The sequence below is a fragment of the Polypterus senegalus genome, chromosome 5 (genome assembly GCF_016835505.1).
Source record: "Polypterus senegalus isolate Bchr_013 chromosome 5, ASM1683550v1, whole genome shotgun sequence".
Lineage (NCBI taxonomy): Eukaryota > Metazoa > Chordata > Cladistia > Polypteriformes > Polypteridae > Polypterus > Polypterus senegalus.
In genome coordinates, this window is record NC_053158.1 from 3,350,205 (window position 1) to 3,376,872 (window position 26,668).

A 26,668-nucleotide genomic window follows, 5' to 3' on the forward strand; every position below is an offset into this window, starting at 1 on the left:
AGATTTGTGCCTCGAGACAATCCTGTCTCAGAGGTCTACAGACAATTCCTTTGACTTCATGCTTGGTTTGTGCTCTGACATGAACTGTCAACTGTGGGACCTTCTATAGACAGGTGTGTGCCTTTCCAAATCATGTCACATCAACTGAATCTACCACAAGTGGACTCCAATGAAGGTGCAGAAACATCTCAAGGATGATCAGGGGAAACAGGATGCACCTGAGCTCAATTTGTAGCTTCATGGAAAAGGCTGTGAATACTTATGAACATGTGCTTTCTCAGTTTGTTTATCTATACTAATAAACGGCAAAGCCCTCACTGACTGACTGACTGACTGACTGACTGACTGACTCATCACTAATTCTCCAACTTCCCGTGTAGGTAGAAGGCTGAAATTTGGCAGGTTCATTCCTTACAGCTTCCTTACAAAAGTTGGGCAGGTTTTATATCGAAATTCTACGCGTAATGGTCATAACTGGAAGCAGTTTTTCTCCATTTACTGTAATGGAGATGAGCTTCAACGCCGTGGGGGCGGAGTTTCGTGTGACATCATCACGCCTCCCACGTAATCACGCAGTACATAGAAAACCAGGAAGACCTCAAAAAGCGCTGAAGAAAACATGCATTATATAATTGAGAAGGCAGCGAAACAATAAGAAGCGAGCGAGTGACATATACAACCATATTCATGAGTTCTGCTACTTCGGAAACAAAGCACGATGTAAACCTACACTTTAAATTAAGTTCATAGACAGGCTGCCGCTGGCGTTTGTAATTTAGTGCCTGCCCATATAAGGCCGTCCGTCAGCGGCAATCCAATAGCAAACTGCCACTAAATATTCACGGGTGAAGGACTGTGCTTATGGAGAGGAAGATGAGATGGTCAGGGTGGTGTTTGGCACAAACTCAGCGAAACTGCGAGAGAAAGTTTTAAGTGCCAGGACTAAGGTAACATTAAATACAGCCATGGACATAGCACGAGATGGCACCAGCACAGCTGGGAACCCGATGCATGTACACGAGTGGCTCACGTGAACTGGCGCAGTGCACAGATAAAAGCAACAGTTCCAAAGCTGAACAAAACCGAATTACACAATTGAAAAGGCAGCAAAAATATGAAGCGTCTGATACAGCATATTCATAAATCCAGCTACTGCGGAAACAAAGCACCGCGGTGGAAAAAGTCAATGTCCGCTAAAGGAAGACAGTGTAAAAAAACCCGTGCATGCAGTGTGTCAGGTCTCAGATAAAGAAGAAGGCGAGCTGTTTATTGATGCAGTAAGAAGCGAATCGATGAATGAAACCTGTCATCTTTACAGCGATTGACAAACACGGAATGTAACTTGAACACAACACATCCTACAAATACGAACCTGATTGAAAGAAATAATGATAATCAAATCCTTGATGACAGCAACACTCAGTAACACTCACAAAACAAATACTGTATATTGACAGTCATGTTACGTTATTTTAAAATGTTCCCTTTTCTTTTTCTAGCTTTTTTAACACACTACTTCTCCGCTGCGATACGCGGGTATATATATATGTATATATATATCCCGATCTACATACTCGAATAATGGATACTTTATTTGCCATCAATGATTGTTTTGGTAAAGCCATACTCAGTGTATTCATTAGATGAGCGGTAAAAAGTAAGGCGAGGGAGGATGACTTATTGAGGCATGCAGGCTGTAGTGTGCGTCAACTCTATCTGAATTGCGATCACATTTGAAAAAATATCTTTTCAAGTTCTATTTAGTCCATATGTGTCAAACTCAAGGGCCGTGGGCCACATCCGGCCCGGCGTGTAATTATATCCGCCCGCGAGATCATTTTATATACTGTATTATTGTTATTAATGGCCGGGTATATGAAGCGCTGGTAACACAATAAACTACAGATCCCATAATGCAGCGCTTCAGCTGCCTTAAACACTTACGCGTTAATCAAGTCTACTTATGATGCTGCAAGTTATTGCGAAGCTAGCTCACACGATGCTGAAGAGAAAAGTTGATTCTGAAAATAGAGCCTTTAAAACCGATGGGAGGCTGAGTATATGTTTACTGAACCCGTGTGTCTCATTTGTGGAGCTAATGTGGCTGTAATTACAGAATTTAATCTAAGGCGGCACTATGAGACAAAACATCAGGGAGTTCTGTGTTGTGGAGATTCTCAGGATGGATTGCAGGTGCTCATCAGTGAGGCTGAAAGACCTGAATGCAATGCAGAAGATACAGAAAGCAGAAGAATTAAATAAGAATCTGACACTTCAGCGGACGTTTTTACCTGTGCACAATCACAAAGTGATTTCAAGTGAAGCTGCTTTTATGGGAGACACAAATGCACCAGTGCACTTGCCCCACTTTCCCTGTTGCCAAGTAATGTTAAACCAAGTCGTCACTACGGTGTTCCCAAATCGCACTTTGCTGATAAACTGGCGCACTGAGTTTGCACGGCGCTTTGGTGACTTTGAAGAACAAAAAAAGTCCGTCTACATGCGGCTCGAACCTTGTGCATGTTTGGTAGCACATATCTGTGTGAGAAGCTCTTCTCAGTGATAAAGACTAACAAAACAGCACACAGGAGTCGCCTCACTGATGAGCACCTGCAATCCATCCTGAGAATCTCCACAACACAGAACCTCACACCAAACAGAAACGAACCTGTGCCAAAAAAGATGCCAGGCGTCCAGCTCTAAAATGACATATGAGCAAAGACAACTGAATGATTTGATTTGTTATTGCTGAAACGAACACATTTCATTTATATTTCCAGGTTTTGTTATGCAGCATGTTCATATTTGAATTTGTATAATTTTGACAGGATATATTTTTATGGAGAGCAAAATATTATAAGTTGTTTAAGGTTTGAGTTGATTTATTCACTGAATAATATTCCTGTCTGTTTTACCATTCCTACCAAAGATATTTCTGTCGACTAAATAAAAATTCCTTCTATTTAAAATTTAAATAGAACTTGAACAAATACGATAACTCATAATATCCACGCAGACTTGCGTAAGGCGGAGTTATCCGTTTTAACAAACAGCGTATTGCACTGATACGAAATAGCTGTGTGTGTATATATGTAGATATGTATGTATATGTATATATATGTTTATATATGTGTGTGTGTATGTATGTATGTGTGTATATGTAGATATATATATATATATATGTATGTATTTATGTGTGTGTGTAAATATATATATATATATATATATATATATATATATATATATATTTATATATATATATATGACAACAACACTCATCACTCACAACAGTGACAAAACAATTACATTCACAATCATGTTACGTTATTTTTAAAATGTTTCCTTTTCTTTTTCATTGCTTCTTTAACACACTACTTCTCCGCTGTGAAGTGCGGGTATTTTGCTAGTTTTTAATAAATGTGCAAAATCCTCAAGTAAACTTTTTTCACGTTGTCATTATGGGGTGTTGTGAGCAGAATTTTGAGGAAAAAAATGAATTTTAATCCATTTTGGAATAAGGCTGTGACATAACAAAATGTGGAAAAAGTGATGCGCTGTGAATACTTTCCAGATGCACTCTATCTAACTGAGGGATGCTTTGCACTAGCGCTGCGTCCATAACTATACAAAGCATCTGGTGACATCATCGACATGACAAAGCACTGTCATGTGACCCATAAATCGTGATGTATAAATAAGAAACAAAATGAAATAAAATACACTGATATGCCGTGTATAGCAACAGGATCTCTGCAATTGCTTCAGGAGTGCTGTACAAATAGCTGGCCTGCGCTCAGAACCCAAGCTTCTCTCTTCCGCTCTGTACAGTAAGTTGGTGTATATGAAAAATGACCAATTCCTAACTGAAGAAATTGTATATCTCAAGTAAAGTGAATTCTCATTATTATTAATTACCATCCTGTGGTAGTCTGGCACCTTGCGCTCAATTTCTTCTGGGGTAGTCCCATTGACCCTTAACTGACGTAAAAGGGTTTGTTAGGTTCACTGTGTCCGCTCGATACTAGTGTTGGATCGCTACTAAAATATTGACTTTGGTATCGATGCCAGCTTTGGACCCGAGTACGGGTACTGAAATAGTTCTCAAGTAAATAACCGATAACTCCATGACCCCTGTCTTACTCCAGCCTCCCTGATGCTCCACACAATTGATCGCCTCCCTGGTGCACCGTGTCATCGTGTTGCACTATAAACCGCTTAAAGTTCAGATTTCGATTCCACGGAAGCAATAAACGAGGAGGTCCTCTATCACTTTCCGATTACACCCAAGCAATAAAGGGGTAGTTCTCTGTGAAGTTCCGATCACGCCAAAGTGTGTAGTTTTGTTTTGTGCCGTCTACAAAATGTTGACGTTTTTCTACAACTACAATAGCGCGTTTCAAGGGAAGCGGGTAGAGGAGGATCAAGAGGAATGCTGCCCTTTTCTTCTGGTCCGGAAAAATCCTAAAATTCCAAATACCCTACCGTTGTTAAATGTGGGGTTTTGGGTACCGTCCAACCCTACTCAACACACAAAGCGTTTTTGTGTACTACGGTCTGCAGAGACCATCGAATACTGGACCTAACACATTCATTCAGGAAGAAATGGGGTCTCAAAGAAAGCAACGGAAACACACTTTAAATTTATAAAGCCCCCACACTCCTTAATCTAAAAAAAAGAAGGATAAACAACAAGCGTGTAACTTAATAGACTTTTATTAGTTTGTGTATCTATTGCACAATTGGATTTTTTTTTGTGTATGTCATACACATGAAGAGTTCATGTACTTGAAACAGGTTTAGCTGCCATTTCTTCTGTGTGTATACGCTATGCTATACATCTACGGTAGGTGTATAAAGTGCTCAAAGAACAAATCGTGCCAAATGCATTTTAGAAATTTCAAATCGTGATACCCTGTTTTCCATTGTGTTACAGTGTTCTACGTATTAAGCACAACCCATTGAGCCGACGGACACGTGCCTTTATTTACAGCGGACACAATATACCAGTTATAATAAGGACTTACAGTTGAAGATTTTCACAAGCATACAGTCGTCCAAGCATATTACACAGGTAGGTTTCTTGCGTCACATTTAAAATGGCACAGCTCCTGGCACAGAAGACAGACATGATCACTACATTACAAAAGAGCAAAAAATCAAAAAACATCAAAGAGCATACAAAGTCTACAAGGAACACAGAGAAACTATGAGGTGACATTGGCTGTTACTCCTTTACTTGTCTTATAATTCATAACAGCTTTGCTGTGAATGCTGCACCAAGCGCGTAACTAACTACTCTTTTAACCTCGACTGAACCGAGCGGTCACATCTTAGCCAGGGTTCAAGTTCATATTTTATGTCTGTTATATTAATGCTACTCTTTTGTTGATTATGTGCATCATTCTTGGTTTTCATTTATGTATGCAAGACGCCTGTGATTTGTTCCATGTGTTGTAGTGGGAGGCGGAGCACACCTGCCAATCACCTGCCAGTCACCGCCCTCCACCCTATAAATCCAGAGGGTCCCCCACGGTTCATTTTGATCTGATTGTGTTCTGCGGGTGTGGAGTTTTCTTGCACCTTCTTCTGGATTTTTGACCTCTTTGCTCTGTTTGTGTCCTTGCAGTGGATTTCTGCGTTGGGGCCTCATTTACCCAAAATGCTCATTCACCCCTTGTCAGTGTCAGTGTGTCACCGTGTCACCCGCGTCGATGCGCTCTACTGTTTGGTTCACTTAGGATTTTTGATTTTACATGACAACAAGGGCTGCACAGAAAAACCACACAAGATTTCTGTTACAGGCAATCTTCATGCCATCAGAACAGCACTTTTATATCTTGAACAGCAGGAAGACCCAATAACGGCCGACATTTTGGTGCTGAGGCCACTGAGGCAAAGAACATTAAATTCACTTGGGTATGAAAAGAGACCTAAAAGTGATTCTGCATCCTATAAATTGGCAAAACTGTCATTCTTAATCCAAAATGGCCGTGGCTATCTGTTTAATCCGAGTTTTCAGATATTCGAGGTAACATCAGTCCACATCATCTCAGATAATTGGGGTTCTGCTGTATATGGCTTGTTTGTGCTTTCATTTGTCGGAGACAAATTCTAATTACATTGTAGAGCAGAATCCTCCCTCACTTCAATCAAGCTCTTAATTAGAACCCACTTATTTACTACTACAGCAATGAACTTTTGGGGCTTAATTTTAGTTAACTCACTTGTTGCGATTCAGGGCCCTTAGCTGCCTCTTTTAGTTTTAAGTAGCTGCATTTTGGTTTGAATTGTTTCACGTCTTCTTAACCAGACCTCAATTCATAATGAGGTGTCAATGATAAAGAAGCCACCATCTCTCTGGCTAACGAGCTTCTGTTCACATCGGTGAATGTGCATCATGAAGTATCGGAGTTGATAAAACGTTTAGAAATAAATGACAGCGAAAAGGGGACGATCGTGAAGTGCAAACCTGTTCTGGTCCTCAAAACGTATGGCTAAAGTTCTCAGAAAGGGAAATTCTACAATGTCATTACAATTTGATGGACGTATGACAGCACTAACAAGCCATAGAGTTAGACACCATCAGCAAGGACTGAGTTCAAATTAGGAAAATGGGTGGGAACGAAAACCTGCTGCCACCGAGGCCCACCAAGACTGTGAGAGAAGATCCTTGGACTAGCATGGAGAGCAGAGACAAGGAGGAATGACTGAAGTTTGACCAACTTTTGGATCATGGAGAATGGTCAGGGAGGAATGATGGAAACAGCCGAAGGTGTTCAGTTTGAGCAAACGGGCATCACGAGGGGAGAAGAGCGACACGGCTCATTCTGGGACTGAGAGGGCCGAGCTGTGAGGAGACACTGAAGGAGCTGAACCTTTTTCAGTTTAAGCAAACGGAGTCTAAGAGGAGCCATGATTGAAGTGTTTACTAAATATGGAGGACATCAGTACAGCGGATTTCCAGCCGTTAGTTCAAAATGAACACGGGGGGCACATTGGAAACTTGGTAAGGGCAGATTTTGCACAAATGTTAGAAAGTTTGTCTTCACCCAAAGATTCAAAGACACATGGAATCAGTGACCAGGCAGTGTGGTGGACAGCAGGACTTTAGGGACCTTCCTATCTTCTGAATGGCCTTTACTTATCACAACTGTACTAAAATTGTAAATATATGTGAGCACTCCATGAAGGGCACTACAGTATACAAACACGACCCGAGTTCAAAATTCAAGAGCAATTCAGGTACGCCTAGCTATGGCGGGAATGTACGACACAAAAAAAACGAACAATTATGAGCTTTCAGACCAACGTATATTGATTTACATTTCATACAAACTTGAACACACAATAAAACATGGCTGACACACCACTTAGTTCCATTGAGTTGCTCAGCTATTTACAGTATGACATGTGCTTACCTCGAGTTTTCAAACTTATTTTATTTGACGCTTATCGAGGGTTTAGCACCATCAGAAGGCATTAACTAAAACAGTACATAGGAGCAGACACGGGACTCGCCCGTTTGGTGTCACTTTGTTCATTAATTAGCCTTTCGTAAAACCTTCCAATTAATATCAGTAAGGTGTCTCAAAAACATTTTTTGGAAAACACACACAAGACAATACAGACCCCCAGAAAACATTTTTTTTTAAAGACTGGCATTTGGCACATGATGGCATTTGCTTCTAGCTACTGCTAAAGTGGCGCCCGGTGTACCTGCTGCCATTACAGTGTTTGTTTTAATTGGCGTTATGGGTAGCAGCCTCGCCTTAACGACAGACCCCCATATCTTTTATCTTCATAGTGCAACTCACTCATTTTATAAATCTGCTGATTCTAAGACAGACTCATAAACGTACGAAGGAAAGTCAATAATTATCCGCACTTCTGTGATCGTTTTGTTTGGGTGGGCCATACAGATTCCTCCGCACACATGTGGGTGCTGCCGTGTCTGTTCAAACATGTCGCACAGTGGTCAAGTTTCGACTTTTGATGGGTCAGTTTATCTTGTTGTAAAACACAGTCGCTCCGCTCACCGTTTACACCAAAGAAGAGCGGCCTGAAGGCGTACCAGGGGCCAGAATCCACAGAGGGCTTTCTGCACAATATGGTGAGAAACAGAGTGACTTGCAGATTCCTAAGAATAGCTGGGATGCCAGCCTGGCCACCCTGTTTAATTGTGAGGCAACAGAAAAGACGAGAAACGTTCAAACAGGTTCATGGAAGACGCTAGGACACAAATAGCTGCATTTCCACAATGAGTGAAGCGACTGGCAGTGCCAACATGGTGACACATTTGAGACACTTCCTTCCGGGGATGGCCGCTTTTATATGTGGGCCTGGACTTTTGGAGCTGATGAGGACATGATCAGTTGAGCCTCTTGGGACATCTTCTCTGAACTACAATGGAAAGACACAGAACAGTTAGCGATAGCAGCCCCTCTCACATCAGGGTGGTACGGCACACCAGATCAGAGCAGTCAAGGTGGCTCTCAGACACACACTGTGTGACAATGGAGACAGTGCTTTACCACGGTGGAGTGTTCACGAATGGATCGAGAAGTTCAACAGTGGTTGGAAGAAGGAGCGGGATGCTTGTCCATGTCCACAAAAATGACGACAAAATCGAGCAAATCTGTACCGTGATTCTGAAGAACCGACGAGAATTTTAGGCCCAAGTACACCTTCAGCCCATAAAGAAAAGCGGATTTGTGATCAGTGATGTTCTTTGGTGCAAATGGAGAGCGGAGTGGCCATGTTCATCTCCTAGAAAACAAGAAGAGAAACTGGCTGATCAAGATGGGAACTTTACCACTGTGACCACAGATACTCCACGTTTCCTACATGTGACGGGGAAAGCTGTACAGCCCACCCAAACAAACGTATCACAAAAGTGTGGACAAATCATTTAGGATGGGGTTGTTATTAAATGTGCCTTTCCTTAACTTTTGGTGTGTAATTCTTCCTTTTTTCTAAAGTTTTGGACCCAATTTTTATTGTTTTCTAAATTATGAATCTGATCTTAGTTTGGTGGTTGCCTGCTTGATTTTGAATGCATACGTTTATTCCAGACTTAGCCTCATACATCTTATTTTATCTAAATGTACTCATGATTCACTAATGTAGGCGGTATGGCCGTCACTGTGAACAGTAGCCAGAAGCAAACCATTGACAATATTCATCAAACACTTTCATTCCAAGACACTGATAAATCATAAGAGCTTACAGACAGACACACAAGTGTCCGATCTCCATCATTGTATCTGCATATGCAAGTTAGCCTGTTGAACAGTTGGGCAAATTCGCCACACATCACAAACGATTACGCTTTTGGTATTTACAGATGCATTCCGTAGACTCAGTGAGGTCTCTACAATGCGTGAACACCACTGTCAGACACAACGTACAGCACACATTACGTATCTAACAATACACAGCTTGGCTTTGGGCTGGAGAGTCTCAGGCGTTTTACGTCAATAGGGACGAATTGGGATTTGGCTTAGTAACAGCTAATGAATAATGACTGAAAAACAAGAAATGTCTAGTAAACGTTTAATATTTTGAGCTTAAAAAATAAGTTTAAACACTTCAGGTAACCTACGGCATCTCGTTCTCAGCCAAGTGCCAACAATGCAATTCGACCGTTAAGTGCTGCCTGTCCACGTGCACAAAGCAACTGTCAGCTTCCAGAATGGTTTCACACTACAAACACTTAAGTTATTTTCTAATTCTTATACTGTAATTTTGATAAGACCCGGAGTTCAGATTCCATTCTGGCTGGTCCATCAGACCTCCATCATTGCCCCCATTCAAAAGCAGGACAGCATAGCCAAGCCTTCATAACCATAGGCCAGACGCGTTAACATCAGTAGTTATGAAATGTGTTGAACTGTCATCTTAAGTCCACCACCACCAACCCCATCCTCGAACCTCTACAGTTTGCTTAGAGGGAAAGCCGTGCAGTAACCCTAATTCTACAACATTACTTGCTATTGTAATCTTGCATACATTTTTTCCTTCAGCTTTAGATCAGAGTTTCTTAAAATGTGGGTTGAGAACGGTTTTTGCGGAAAGCTTTGCAATGTGTTGCCACAGGCATGGCTGAAACAAACCCTCCAGATGCCATTCATCAGCGATTATTCAAGGGGGACACCGGGCGATGTTTGGTGGCGATTTGCCCAGCTACTCCACATTTATAGTACAATTTCAGACAATCTGTTGCCCTCTGCAAAGCACCCACATGTTTTAAGACCTCCATTGAAAGCAGGCCAGCTTAGCCAGCCTTCATGACTATAGTAGTTATGAAATGTTTTGAACCGTCATCTTAAGTTCTCCGCCAACTCCATCCTTGAACCCCTACAGCTTGCTTACAGGGGAAACCACCGACCGTTTTTACTCGTGCACCATGCGCCCTCGTGTAAGACGCGCACCCTAATTTTTACAAAGAAAATCGTGAAAATCGTTTTGCCCCATGTACGATGCATGTTGTGATTGTATAGGAACGTTTTCCGCGGAATGTTCGAGAGTGAGAGAGAGAGGGCGCGAGTGAGCGAGAGAGCCCAAGCAGAAGCAGAAGCTCGCACTTACATTTCCTTGCGTATGACGCACACCTGATTTTCTAAAGCTAATTCTCTGGAATAAATGTGCGCGTAGTACACGCGTAAATACGGTAATTCTACAACATATCCTTACGCTTCTGCACACTTCGGAGAGCCGTTTGTAGGTTTCACTTCTGCCTTTAACACTATGGGCTAAGAATGGCAAACTGTGTGAGCGTCGGGAGTGTTTTACAGGTCTGTAGTACACAAATCCCGAGGAGTTATATGCGGCACTGCCATGGATATCTGCCCCAGGTCACAAAGCCACATATTTGGCAAAATTTAGTTGTGAGGTACAAAGGCTTAAAAACCACTGCTTTAGAGAATTCTTTTTCTAATATGTTTCATTTTGGAAGGTTTTGTTCATTGGAGATCATGTTGAAATGAGAATAATATTGTAATTAACTTCTGGAATTATGTAAATATATTTTTGCTTTAGTGCATTTTGTTGTTCCAGTGAAAGCTACTGTTTTGTGGATCTGCTGTTACGGCGGTTTATTGGGGGCGTCACTCCAGAGCCATCATGCCATCGGTGTGACACTTAAAATTGCTGCTGCCACTGTGTCTTATGTGTTATGATCTCCAATTTTTTTTTGCAGAAGTCATTGTGTCCTTTTTGGACTTTTACGCATCCATTTAACTTTTTTACTTTCTATGCAAGAAATAGATTTTTGATATTAGTTTGTTTGTAGAAGTCTGCTGTTATCAAAATTAGCATTTTTTTTTATCATCATTCTCCTGAGAAGTTATTTAGGATTGGTTTGTTATTAAATGTGCCTTTCCCTAACTTTTGATGTGTAATTCTTCTCTATTTCCGAAGTTTTGGACCCAATTTTTTGTTTTCTAAATTATGAATCTGATGTTAGTTTGGTGATTGGTTGCTTGATTTTGAATGTATATTTATTTGGGCCACTGGAAAACATACCGCGTTGTTAGGGCTGTGTCCATGAAGGATGTGACCTTTTGTCATGACACCACAGGTATAAAGCGGCATCAAAAAGTTCACTTCTTATTCACATTTGTGAGTTTTTGCTTTTATCTCCTTCCTGGTTTTCTACTTGGCTTGTCTCACGATTTGGCTTTTGGCAGCAGTGCGTATTTCCTTCCGGTTTCGACTTCTTTTCTGATTTCTGACTACACCTGTTCTCTTAGTTACTTTACAGATACCTTAGGAATTTGTTAGTTTTTGCATACCACTTGGGGTCAGAGCGCAGGGTCAGCCATTGTACAGCAAGCACCCCTGGAGCAACTGCAGGTTAAGGGCCTTGCTGAAGGGCCCAGCAGAGTAGGATCTCTTTTGGCAGTAACAGGGATTCAATCTGGCAACCTTCCGGACACCAACGCAGATCCTTAGCCTCAGAGTTACCACTCCGCTACCTTGCTAGTTTTCCTAGCAGAATAGCGCTAATTGTGCAATCCATCTTTACATTAAAAAAAGAAAAAAACTCTTTGTGAATAGGAAATTGAACAAACGTTTGTTTAGGAATTATGGTTTTTAACAGCTCTTGACAATGATTTCTGTTTTTGTGCTGTATTGTGAAGATTTGTCCAATCAATCAGCACCCTGCTTGTCTTACAGTTACTGTCCCAAGTGACTGTGCTGTAAGCTTTATTAGCTGAGATTTTAAAAGAGATAAATCTATCAGTGATAGCTCATTTTATATGAATGTTTGTTGGCTTAGAGAAAGTGTACAACATGGTGTCAAGAGAGGAGTTATGGTATTGTATGAAGAAATCGGGAGTAGCAGTAAAGTATGTGAGACTGGTGCAGGATATTTGACTGTGGTGAGGTGTGCGGTGGGAATGACAGCCTGGTTCAAAGTGAGGGTGGGATTACATCAAGGATCGGCTCTGAGCCCGTTCCCGTTTGCAGTGGTGATGGACAGGTTGACAGATGAGGGCAGACAGGAGTCTCCGAGGACTATGCTGTTCACAGATGACATTGTGGTCTGTAGTGAGAGTAGACAGAAGGTTGAGATGAACCTGGAGAAGTGGAGGTACACACTGGAAAGAAGGGGAATGAGAGTCAGAAAAAGTAAGACGGAGTCCTTTTGCATGAATGACAGGTGTGACTACAAGGAACAGAGATGGTGATGGTCGGATTTAAATACTTGGGTTGAACAGGCCAAAGCAACGAAAAGAGAGTGGTACAGAGGAGAAGGAGAAGAAGAGAGTGCAGGCTGGGTGGACGGAGTGGCAGGAGTGATTTGTGATAGAAGAGTATTTACAAAAGTGAAAGGGAAGGTCTATAAGACAGTAGGGAGACCAGCTATGTTGTATGGTTTGGAAATGGTGGTACTGACTAAAAGACAGGAGGCAGAGCTGGAAGTGGCAGAGTTGAAGATGCTACGATTGTTACTCACATTAACGAGGGTAGACAGGATTACGAATGAGAATATTAGAGGGACAACACAAGTATGACAGTTTGAGTACCAAGTGAGATGGTTTGGGCACGTGCAGAGGAAAGATGAGGAGAATATCAGGAATAGCATGTTGAGGATGGAACCGACAGGAAAGAGGAGAAGAGGAAGACACAGAGGAAGTCAGTGTCACAGAAAGTGAAGAAGAAGAAGGAGAAGGAGAAGAAGAAGGTTTTAGGTGAAAACTTGTACTCATTGGTCGCATACGATAGGAAAAGTAAACTAGCCTAGCAAAATGGATATTTCTGTCTTGATGTAAAAAACATTAAACGGTAAACATTTTATAAATAATAAAGACAGTTATAATGAAAGAATGCTAAATGTTATGTCATGATTTCAGTTTATTTCATAGTCAGAGGATCTGGCAGTTTTGTAGTGTCATAAAGTGCCAATGGGCTCAAAACAGTCAATGCACTTGCAGCAGATATGTGTACTGGCACGTAGACATTAAACTTAGAGAGCACTGGACAAATAATCAACTTGCATATAGCAAAATACCCGCTGCAAAGTACTGCCCTAAAAAGTTTTATTAAGAAGAAAATTAAACCTTTTTAAACTGGGGGACAATATACCAATAATTATTTGTTAAGGATCTCTTTGTATACCACATTGTGAATTCGCCCTCCAGTTGTAATATGACCAAGCTGTCCGCTGAGCTTACTCTTGAGCATGTAACGCATACAGTTGGCCATGTGAACAGTAATCTTGTCTCAAATCTCACAGCTTGGATTGCTGCTGTCATAATCGGTTTGAGTTTCATGGTTTGTTTCAATTACGACAGTATTTGTAGGACTTGTGTTGAAGTGACATTCAGCATCTGTCAAGCTGTAAGTATACAACCGGTTTCATCGATAACTTCACATCCAGCTTTTGAGAGTTTAAACATTCATAAACATCAAAGTGTCCACTACTGAAATCGTCACCTGTCAATCTAAGATGTTTAAGAGGCATTGGCGGTTGTCGAAATGTATAAAATATTTGGCCATTTCGGTACACTTGAAAGCGACAACTGAACAATTCAGCGGCAGCCATCAACTCACATGCAGAACCACAGGTGAAGGGCTTAAGCATTTCACTCTTCTAGTGCTCCTGTGTAGTCTAATTATCTCCTGTACCGTCATCAGTCCACACCTTGAACCTGTCCCAGTCATTCAATACATAAGACACAATGTTCCTCCGGATATCAAGAGTGAGCCTGATATGGCCGTGCAATATGTAACACAGAGAATGGAAAAGGCAGGTGCCATCTCCGGCATGGAAACCACTCAGTAAGTGAAAGTTCTTTGATCAATGGTGATCACCTCGATAGACATGTTAATGGGGGTACAGTTGGAATGATAAAGGAAATGGGTACCTGAACAATGTAAAGTAAGTCTAAAATACCTACACAATAACTATAATCGTAATAAATGAACAATAAAACAGCAGAGAAGCCGTGAATTAAATAAAAAGGCTGTAGTTATCAGCAGGAAGACGTGAATCCCGTGGTGAAGCAAGGAAGGGAATGTAGAGACCGGAGCGACGGACGGCCTTATATAGGAAGGCAGCCAACAACGGGAGGCGTTGGGATGGGGGACCCAACGCCGCCTCACACGGTGACCGAGCTGCAGGCTATGGACGTATATATATGTATGTAAGTAGGATTCAGTTAGCGTTGGGAACCCGCGTACCAAATTTATTGAAGATGGGCCCATATGTAACAAAGACTGTTGAAAAGTTCAATATGGCGGCCGACAGTGGCGCCATACCATCGAAATAAGTATGCACATAGGTTTTGGTTAGCGCAGGGAAGCCGCCTACTAAATTTCGTGAAGATGGGGCCATAAATAAGAAAGTTCAACATGGCGGACGTTGTCAACTGTTATCGACTGTTATGACTGTTACGTGTAAAATTTTTAAATGAAGCCCGCTTAACTTCTATAAGTAAACTGTAAGGAATAAGCCTGCCAAATTTCAGCCTTCTACCTACACGGAAGTTGGAGAATTAGTGATGAGTCAGTCAGTCAGTCAGTCAGTCAGTGAGGGCTTTGCCTTTTATTATTATAGATGATGCATGAGTAATCCCAGCTTACACACACAGACAGCAAATTATTGCACTAAGCTGCCAGCTTCACCCATGGTTCTTTAGGTTTAAGTTCAAAATATTACCCACCAGGCAACACAGTACAGTACTTTATGTGTTTATCTACCTTTCCTGCATTTTCCTTGCCTTTGCCATACTGCATTTGCACATAACACTTGGTTTTACTGTAAAAAAAAATATAATAATAATAATAATAATAATTAATAATAATTTAAAGGCAACTTATCAACATCTTAATACAGATTTCAGAAAATGTTAAATATCATTTCTTGTCAATATACATAATTAAAGGAATACCCTACTCAAAAATTATCTTTTTGTTTTTTTTGTAAATTACTCAGCCCATGCTATTTATATGGATAGCGGTTTCATACAGAATGAAGATAAGAACATTCCTGCTAGAATCTGCGACTACGGAGACCAACACCCCAATCAAAATCATCTCGTATCACTCGTGTCGCATGACCCACACGTCAAGTCGCCCAGTGGTGGGCTAATAACGTCCCAAACACATGCATTGTTTACAATCTCCAGAAAATGGAAAGGGCTGAGATGCAAACAAGTATTCGAATGGTAAACTCACCTTCCTTTGCTATTTTTATATTCCTAATTACCTCAAGGCTATTTAGTGTCTGTTTGTGAAACTGACAGGTGAATAGACCCTCTGCCTGTTGGGATATCTTGAATATAAGCATGAGACAGATTCTCTTCCTGATATAACATTTTCACTCACTTTACTATAACTTTTAATCTTTAGCTTTACATGTCTCTCAACGCATTTTTTTTTGTTGATATCACATGAGTACAACATTAGCCAATAGAATAAGCTGTTACTATACTGGACCAATAATATCCAACTGCAGAGCCAGAGCACCATATGTCACTGCAGGTCTACGCCAGCAGTTATAGGATGGAAGTTAAGGTTAGGGTTTGGTGTGGTTTGTATATACGATTAATGTTAGGGGTTAGGTTCGTTAAGGTTAGGGTTAGGGTTTGGTGTGGTTAGCGTGTCAATCAAATTGATTTGAGATGAACAATAAATATTTATTACCAAACACTGGGTCTAAACATGCGGTGATGTCATTTCCTCCCTAAAACTGCTGCCGTAAACTTGCAGTGACGTATGGTGTTGTGTCTCTGCAGGTCGATACATCGTGGCTGGACTCCTGCCCAATGAATGGGGGACAGCTCTTCATTCTAATGCTTAGGAGCTTTCTCCAGAAGTGATTTATTTAACAATTTTTCTAAAAATACAAGCATACACACAATATGAGCATACAACTGCACTGTTGTGGAATATGCAACACAGAGTAACACTTTACATTAAGTGTCCATAATTACACTGCAACTACTATGTAATTACATGTATAAGTACAGTGTAACTATGAGTTATTACTCCACTGCACTTACTGTGTAATACAAAGCAACACTATAGTTAAGTACTCAGTTGTCATTCTTATTCCACAGTTAATATAATTACAATGTAACAATTTAACACTGACCCAAAAACAAGTGTACTTACAAAGTTACACTGTATCTAAAACATTAGGGTATGTAACTACAACTATGTAACAAATGTTTCATGGTCTGGGCAATTTTAATGGAAAATTGCAGTGATAACTGCATTGCTATTGATGATGTATTAAGATCCTTTTAAAAGGTGGAATAACAATGACAACTGAGTAATTATCTATAACGCTACTTTGTTTTACACAGTAAGTGAGTAATAACTCATAGTTACACTGTACTTATACAGGTAATTACATAGTGGTTACAGTATTATTATGGATGCAATGTAAAGTGTTACCGATTTTTCATGGAACATTTTGATGTTCTTTGCTGCTGTCCAGCATTGGCCATTAAACACCCTAATTATATAACAAACTGTTATCTCAGTTCTCTTCTGCTTAAGCTAGACTGGAAAGATTTTTCAAAAGGATCGGAAGAGAAAACATTGTCTGAGATGCCCAAAGTTCATTAACTCCTATCTTTCACAAAACAAAGAAGTTCAAAACTGAAATCGTAGTCTAAAGGTAGAATGAAAGCAGTCTATAAAAGCCAGAAAATGCAAAGAAATGATCAACAAGGAGTTGAATGATTTGTAGCCAATCTCAAATACTATAGAACTAAAAGGGGACCCTTAAATAGTCACATCAATGATGTCATCATCACACCATCCCAGAGAACTGTAGGAAATGTTACCTAGGTAACAAACAAAGTGAAATCCACAAAATAGCAACACAAGGTATTCAAATAAAATTATTAGAATTAGAATTAGAATTAGAATTAGAACAATCTAGACGAGAACAGGCCATTCAGCCCAACAAAGCTCGCCAGTCCTATCCACTTGCTTCCTCCAAGAAAACATCAAGTCGAAGTTTTGAAAGTCCCTAACGCCTTGCTGTCTACCACACTACTTGGTAGCTTATTCCAAGTGTCTATCGCTCTTTGTGTAAAGAAAAACTTCCTAATGTTTGTGCTAAATTTACCCTTAACAAGTTTCCAACTGTGTCCCCGTGTTCTTGATGAGCTCATTTTAAAATACAAGTCTCGATCCACTGTACTAATTCCCTTCATAATTTTAAACACTTCAATCATGTCACCTCTTAATCTTCTTTTGCTTAAACTGTAAAGGCTCAGCTCTTTTAATCTTTCCTCATAATTCAACCCCTGTAGACCTGGAATCAGCCTAGCTCTTCTCTGACCTTTTCTAGTGCTGCTATGTCCTTTTGTAGCCTGGAGACCAAAACTGCACACAGTACTCAAGATGAGGCCTCACCAGTGCATTATGTCAAAACATCCATCCATTCATCCATCCATTTTCCAACCTGTTGAATCCAAACACAGGGTCACGGGGTCTGCTGGAGCCAATCCCAGCCAACACAGGACATAGCGTAAAAATGATTTACTTTTTTATAAAGCCTTCAGGGAAAGAAAACAACCTGTAGAAATGGATTCCTTGTTTAGTGCCCCTACTAGCTGGATGTAACAGTAAACTTAATAGGATCTTTCAGGGAAAAAAAAAACAGGAGCAGAGAGACGTGATTGGTGCTCTTTACCTCCAATCAAGATAGAGTGCACCGCTAGCTCTACAATGAGATTCTTTCATTTTTCAGTGACGAGAGAAGAAAAAAAAAGGAATGAGGTCTATGGCATGGAGGCAGAGAGATGGTGTAGAGTGTTAAACGAGGGCATTAGAAAAAGAGAGAGAAAGAAAACAAAAATAAAAAAAAATCAAAAGCACAATAAAGAAAGTTGAGAGTGGCAGAGCGCTAGCTTTGAAAAAAGAGAAGTTTATGTTCTCTTCAGTTAATGTTACCCTCTTGTCTCTTGAGCGTGGGTTTAATAAAGGTTTACTTTTTTTTTACTTAGCCATACTTGCACACCCATTGTGTGGTTGCACAGACATAAGTGAACATTTGTGTATGTGTATATTATACAGCATATATATATATGTATATATATATATATATATATATATATATATATATATATATATATATATATATATATATATATACAGTATATATATATATATGCATAAAAGGAAATGGCCAAATTGTGTAATTAACTAAAGTGTGTGGGATCACAAAGCATTATTTTGCCACATTATAACACCAGGCATATATTTAAAGAATTTACTGGACCCAGTTCAGGTCTGTTTTAACATAATCGGCATTGGCTGGGGGCCCCAGGGGCATGGAAGTCCACAATGTTTTTGATGCCTCGTGGGTTAATAAAGCATTATTTTGCCACATTATAACACAGGCATACATTTAATGAATTCATTTGACCCAGTTCAGGGCTGTTTTAACATATGGGCACTGGCCAGGGGCACCAGGGGGCATAGGGGCCCACAATGTTTCTGATGCCTATGTATATTTCTGTTTTGATATCAAAACAGGGGACCCTGTGCACTACTTTGTCCAGGGGCCTATATTGCTGGTAAGACGGCCCTGGAGATTGTGTTTAATGTGCATCCCACCAGTTAAGCCTCAGCCTATGAACTAAATAACGTGCCAGTTTAATGGTGGGAGAGCTACATTTGAGTCAGAAAACCTTGAAAAGACATCTGGAAGACCATGATCACTGAGGGAAAAAAAAAGAGCACAAAAAATTCAAGAAAGATCCAATCATAAGACATTCTGCCTGTAAATGTGAGATTACAAATTTTTCTCATCCATTACTACTGTACAAACTACATGGGGTAAGTAACATATAAAAAGAGGTCATTTTTGAGTGGAGTATTCTATTAAGCCTGCAACAGTAACACAACCGTAAATAAGTGTAGAAAATAATTAAAAACCCCAGCCCGTAGCCGAGATGTGTGCTAGTGCACAGTAACTCAAACTGTTAATAAATTAAAAAGCATGTACATGTCCAAGTCATGTACGCTTTTGCACATGGGGAACACTGTACAATGATTTTCCCTCCTCAGAATTGTGAAGTACTCATTTAAAAGTTTAAAAATAACCGGTTCTGTGTTTAAACTTTGTGATTAAAGTATATTTTATTGTGCATCCAGTTTACTGGAGTATTTGTGGATAGCTTTCTACACAAATGAAAGGCTAAGTAATAAAATCTGCTACAAGTAAATACTGTAAACTGAACTGTTATTCTGTCAATTCTTTAGGAAAACTGTGTAAGCTGGGATTGTACTTTGAGATCAAACAAAATGCTACTACTGTATTTACATGAACTGAAAGTGATGTCAAATTAGAAAAAAATATATATATATATATTCTTACTGTATAGAATCTCACATACAATGCAGAAATTCTATTACTCCTCTGATTCTGAGAACAGGCCACGCCGTTTCTTTTTCTTCTTAAACGAGACAAAAGTCTAACTCTCCGGATGTTCTGTACAGATGGAGAAGTGGAAGCCAGGAGTACATTTTGGCATATGATTAGAAAAAGTACAGCTGAAGGCATTATTACCTAAATTGAGGCTGAAAAATACATAAAGCTCACATCTAAAAAGTGGGCGCTAAGTTCTTCTCTAAAAAACTACAAAAAATCTAGACTACTACAGTTGTAGCAGCTACATTAAAATATAACAAAAATAAATTTGCATACAGTGGTAATAGTATGCTTAGTTATTTATTTAGATTAAAATGCTAAAGTCAACACAAAATAAAGTATTTCTATTATTATTGAGATATGTGAGTAAAACAGCCATTCACGTTACTGGAGTCAAACATTCAAGATAAACTCCCCTTCTGAATGACAGCAGGAGCTTTTTCCAGTTGTACATGTTTAAGAATTTCACATAGCAACAGGCTTGGTCGAAATGTTAAAAATTCTTTCTGATTTCGCCCATGCTATTCAACAAAGACATGTTGGAAGTTGGAGAGCAGGATTCTGGATAGGGCTGCAGACCCATTTGTTTATTGTCTTTGAGCTTTTGAACAATTATCCTGGCAAAGTCCTCACCCTGGCTCTCACAGACATCTAAGAGCTGTCTCACTTTTGCAGTCCGTGTTGGTCTGGAATTAATAAGCTCGTAATCCTCTCTCATAAGCAGGTCCTTGGAAAGGAGGGCATCTAAACACTGATTTGTGCAGGCCTCTGTCATCTGAGAAATGATATCCTCTCTCTTCATTTGGATCCACTGCAACAACTCACCAAGCTGGGCCTGCTGTGCATACTGTGGAATAAAACCTAAATAAAAGAAACACATATTAAGGCAAAATCCTGGCTAATGTTAAGATTATATAAAATCTGATACATCCATCGATACACACACACACACACACACGACGATTCAAATGTTTGGAGAGACACAAGAATGTTCATGTTTTTTGATAGAATTATCAAGATACTATTAAATTGATTTAAAAATATAGCAGAGGCATTCCTAGTGTTTATAATGGCTATTACTGCTTTAAAATACTAGTTTCTAATTTATTATGCACATATGGCTGCAAAGCCCCATTATCAGCAATCCTTTCGTTCAGTGTCTCAATGGTCAGCTCCCTTAGCTTATCATTAATTAGCCAAATTTACATGCTAAATGGTTATTAGAGAAACCTGTGCCATTGCATTAGCACCACTGAAACCTGTTACTCTGTTCACTTGTATTGCAAGCTATTGACATTCCTAATTTTTAGTTCTGGGTTCAGAAATAGCCAAAATGAAGCAGCTTTCTCAAGAAATATGTCTGTCTTTTTTTTTTTTTTTTTGCAGAATGAAGGCGATTCCATGTGGCAGATTGCCAAGAACTTCCCATGGGCTCACCACCTATGGGAGGGGCCAAGGAGGTCAGGTGCAGTGTGAGTTGGGTGGTGGCCAAGGCGGGACCTTGGCGGTCTGATCCTCGGCTACAGAAACTGGCTCTTGGGACGTGAAAGAGGTAAAGAGCCTGAGCTAGTGCGCAAGGTCGAGAGGTTCCGGCTAGATATAGTTGAACTCACCTCGACGCACAGCTTGGACTCTGGAACCAATCTCCTTGAGAGGGGCTGGACTCTCTACCACTCTGGAGTTGCCCCCGGTGAAAGGTGCCGAACAGGTGTGGGCATACTTATTGCCCCCCGACTGTGTATTGGGGTTTACCCCGGTGGATGAGAGGGTGGCCTCCCTCCGCCTTCGGGTGGGGGGAAGGGTCCTGACTGTTCTTTGTGCGTATGCACCAACAGCAGTTTGGAGTACCCACCCTTTTTGAAGTCTCTGGAGGGGGTGCTAGAGGGCATACCTTCTGGGATTCCCTCGTTTTGCTGGGAGACTTCAATGCTCACGTGGGCAATGACAGTGAGACCTGAAAGGGCGTGATTGGGAGGAACGGCCCCCCCCGATCTGAACCTGAGTGGTGTTTTGTTATTGGACTTCTGTGCTCGTCACGGATTGTCCATAACAACACCATGTTCAAGCATAAGGGTGTTCATATGTGCACTTGGCACCAGGACACCCTAGGCCTCAGGTCGATGATCGACTTTGTGGTCGTGTCACCGGACTTGCGCCATATGTCTTGGACACTCGGGTGAAGAGAGGGGCGGAGCTGTCAACTGATCACCACCTGGTGGTGAGTTGGCCGATGGTGGGGAAGATGCGGTCAGACCTGGTAGGCCCAAACGTGTTGTGAGGGTCTGCTGGGAACGGCTGGCAGAGTCCCCTGTCAGAAGTAGCTTCAACTCCCACCTCCGCAGAACTTCAACCACGCCCCGAGGGAGGTGGGGACATTGAGTCGAATGGGCCATGTTCCGTGCCTCTATTGTTGAGGCGGCTGACCGGAGCTGTGGCCGCAAGGTGGTCGGTGCCTGTCGTGGCGGCAATCCCCAACCCGTTGGTGGACACCGCGTGAGGGATGCCGTCAAGCTGAAGAAGGAGTCCTATAGGACTTTTTGTCCTGTGGGTCTCTGGAGGCAGCTGATAGGTACCGCAGGCCAAGCGGAAGCGGCTTCGTTGTTGCTGAGGCAAAACTCGGGCATGGGAGGAGTTTGGAGAGGCCATGGAGAACACTTTGGACGGCTTCGAGGAGATTCTGGTCCACCGTCCGGCGCTCAGGAGGGGAAGCAGTGCAGTGTCAACACCGTATATGGTGGGGATGGTGCGCTGCTGACCTCACTCGGACGTTAGGGTCGGTGGGGGAGTACTTCAAGACCTCCTCAATCCCTCTAACATGCCTTCAATGAGGAAGCAGAGCCTGGGGACTCTGAGGTGGGCTCTCCCATCTCTGGGACTGAAGTCACCGAGGTGGTCAAAAACTCCTTGGTGGCAGGGCCCGGGGTGGATGAGATCGCCGGAGTTCCTTAAGGCTCTGGATGTTGTAGGACTGTCTTGGTTGACACGCCTCTGCAACATCGCATGGACATCGGGACAGTGCCTCTGGATTGGCAGACCGGGGTGGTGGTCCCCTCTTTAAAAGGGGACCGGAGGGTGTGTTCCAACTATAGAGGGATCACACTCCTCAGCCTCCCTGGAAAAGTCTATTCGGGGTTCTGGAGAGGAGGGTCCGCCGGATAGTGAACCTCGGATTCAGGAGGAACAGTGTGGTTTTCATCCTGGTGCGGAACAGTGGACCAGCTCTTCACCCTTAGCAGAGTCCTGGAGGGTGCATGGGAGTTTGCCCGACCAGTCTACATGTGTTTTGTGGACTTGGAAAAGGCATTCGACCGTGTCCCTCGGGAATCCTGTGGGGGTGCTCGGGAGTATGGGGTACCGGACCCCTGATAAGAGCTGTTCGGTCTCTGTACAACGGTGTCAGAGCTTGGTCCGCATTGCCGCAGTAAGTCGAGCCCGTTTCCAGTGAGAGTTGGACTCCGCCAGGGCTGCCCTTTGTCACCGATTCTGTTCATAACTTTTATGGACAGAATTTCTAGGCGCAGCCAGGGTGTTGAAGGGGTCCGGTTTGGTGGACTCAGGATTGGGTCACTGCTTTTTGCAGATGATGTTGTCCTGTTTGCTTCATCAGGCCGTGATCTTCAGCTCTCTGGATCGGTTTGCAGCTGAGTGTGAAGGGCTGGGATGAGAATCAGCACCTCCAAATCCGAGAGCATGGTCCTCAGCCGGAAAAAGGGTGGAGTGCCCTCTCAGGGTTGGGGGAGAGATCCTGCCAGTGAAGGAGTTCAAGTTTCTTGGGGTCTTGTTCACGACTGAGGGAAGAATGGAGCGTGAGATCGACAGGCGGATCAGTGGGCATCCGCAGTGATGGGACTCTGCATCGGTCTGTCGTGGTGAAAAAGGAGCTGAGCCGTAAGGCAAAGCTCTCAATTTACCAGTCGATCTACGCTCCTACCCTCACCTATGGTCATGAGCTATGGGTAGTGACCGAAAGAACGAGATCGAATACAAGCGGCTGAAATGAGTTTCCTCTGCAGGGTGTCTGGGCTTTCCCTTAAAGATAGGGTGAGAAGCTCAGTCATCCGGGAGGGGCTCAGAGTAGAGCCGCTGCTCCTCCGCATCGAGAGGAGTCAGATGAGGTGGCTCGGGCATCTGATCAGGATGCCTCCTGGACCCCTCCCTGGTGAGGTGTTCCGGGCACATCCAACCGGGAGGAGGTCCCGGGGAAGACCCAGGACACGCTGGAGGGACTATGTCTCCCGGCTGGCCTGGGAACGCCTTTGGGATTCTCCGGAAGAGCTGGAAGAAGTGGCCAGGGAGAGGGAAGTCTGGGCCTCTCTTCTCAAGCTACTGCCCCCGCGATCCGACCTCGGATAAGTGGAAGAGAATGGATGGATGGATGGATGGAGATTGTCAAGAAACTGGAAATGTTACAGAAATGTGTCTGTTACTGTCTTGAGAGAAGAGTACAAAGGATCGAACCAGGACAGAAAAGGAAGGGAATGACCAGATGGGCAACTGCATAAGAGGACAAGGAGAGAAGGACATCAGAGTCTGTAGCTTGAGAAACAATGCCTTACACTTCCTCAGTAGTCTTCTTCACTAAATACCAGTGTCATCTATGACTGATAAATGACTGATAAATTAGGTTTATTTTTGTGTGTGTTTATATACAGTACATAGACATATGTATATGTGTATATACACTGTGTATATATATATATATATATATATATATATATATAAATTCTTTTCGCGTTTGAAACGGAAATTGCGTATGACCACGCGAAACAGAATTACGTATGACCATAGAACATATTACAATACAGGAACTAATCATTTTCTTTGTGGACGCCATTTTTATATCGTCTTTATGAATTGTTATTATTTGTGTGAGAGTTATTTTACGGATATTGAAAAGAAGTAAACACAAACACGTCGATCTATCCCATAGAAGTGCACTCCGCGTTGCCCTCTCCCAGCCCACCTCTCTGGACTCCAGCATTGAGCCGTCCGCCGCCAGGCGTGTTCTGACAGAGAAGTTTTAGTTATTCGTCCAAGTGACTGTCGCGGAAACTGCTACACTCAAACTTTTTTTAATTGGCAGTACTTGATAGTAGAAGAGATGAAGAAAAACGCTTTGTGTCTTTCAACTTTTTAACTGTGCCGAGCTGTAGAAGACCGCTTTCAGTGGTGATGTTGGGCTGCTCTGCCGGGTCAACAGCTTTGCAGTTTCAGGCAGCATCCTCTCTTCTCGCACTGTTTGTGATACTTCAAGTGCCCCGTCGGCTCCTTGGACAGTGGAAATCTTTTTTGCGAATGAGTGTAATCGGCGCCATCCAAGCGAGACTCTCTTGGTAAATTGCTGTGCACGGCTACTTACTGTCCCTTAAGGTGAGTTCAGGTCACTAAAGCCCCGCAACATTCAAGGTTTCATTTACATCTAAGGATATGTACCGACCTCTTCATGTAAAGTATTGGACTTGACAATTGTTTGGACCTTCTGCCCGTTAAGCACGGAAGGGCAGCGTCCACATTTCTCAGAATAACTTTTCTCTTAAATCACAGGCACGTAGTGCAAGTTTGTCAAGCAGGTAGTTTACCCGAAACCACTGCAGTAGTACACAATGTATCTTTACTTCTTAAATGATAATGTTTTACTGTTTAATAATTTATACGCTTCTTATAGGTTCTTCAAATTCTTTTATCAAAATGTTTTACTACTTAATAACTTATTTAAATATAAATACTATATTTTATTTTTTTCCCTTGCACTCAGTGAGCGAAGCAACTGGGTAATCAGCTAGTGTATATATACATATTATATATATATACATATTATACATATATATATACATATATATATATATATATATATATATATATATATATATATGGCTAGTGGATGGCACCCAGCTGGGATGCCCGGAAGGGCTGAAGGAGGGACTACGCCTCCTCCTGACCACGAGGGGACAACCGCCCTTGGTGGCTATCGGGACCACGGGAAAGAAGAATGGAAGCTCAACCTTATAGGGGCCTGTGGTCACCATCAGGGGGCGCCCAGATGCCTGGAGATCCCTGGTTCTCAGCACTTCTGCCACACCCGGAAGTGCATGGGGGCACAAAGACCAGGGACATACCAAGAAGTGCCAGCAGAAATTCATCGGGAGGCACCTGGAGGACCCATCCATTTGAGTAGGGTGGAACAGGACGAAGCCTGGAGGAGAGGAATGGAGGCGCTGAACAGGATTAAAGGCACAGAGAGAGGCCAGGACTTGAGAGTGATTGGGGCAGGCAATAAGCACCTGCCATTGATGGGTAATACAGGAACATTATAAATGCGCAGGGCACAGTATTACTTGGCCCCAACTCTGCCTGACTACTGTGTCTGTGTATAGTTAGTGGCAGATCCTGCTATAATAAATAACCATGCTGTTCCTGTTTCATGCTGAATAAAGCTGGTTTTGCTAAAGTACTGAGACTCAGCTTCGTGTTTTGGGGTGCAAGACAGGGACTCACACAATACAACACACACACGTGGTCACCATGCTATAGTAAACAGTATACACTCATACGGATGTTGACTATATGAGTAAGGCATGCCGACTCAGACAGAGAACTGGAGATGGTTACCCACAATCTTACAGCGAGAGAGAGAAGAACCATCAGCTCATTTGTGACTACGTGGCGCTTGCCAGACAAAGCATATACATACTACTCATATTGCAAGACATCGCCCGTTTATCAATTCAAAATTTATCAAAAATTTTAGCTTGTCTTGCAAAACAC

The 26,668-nt window shown here is 42.0% G+C and overlaps 1 protein-coding gene across 1 annotated transcript in view; it reads right to left on the minus strand.

The window, feature by feature from the left end:
* Positions 1-20,184: 20,184 nt before the first annotated feature.
* The window catches only part of ripk2 (receptor-interacting serine-threonine kinase 2), an 86,312-nt gene continuing 79,828 nt past the window's right edge, over positions 20,185-26,668 (minus strand). The window contains exon 12 of the mRNA XM_039754291.1: positions 20,185-20,764. Within this exon, the coding sequence (XP_039610225.1) occupies positions 20,397-20,764 (368 nt within the window). The 3' untranslated portion in view covers positions 20,185-20,396. The remainder of the gene's footprint in view (positions 20,765-26,668) is intronic.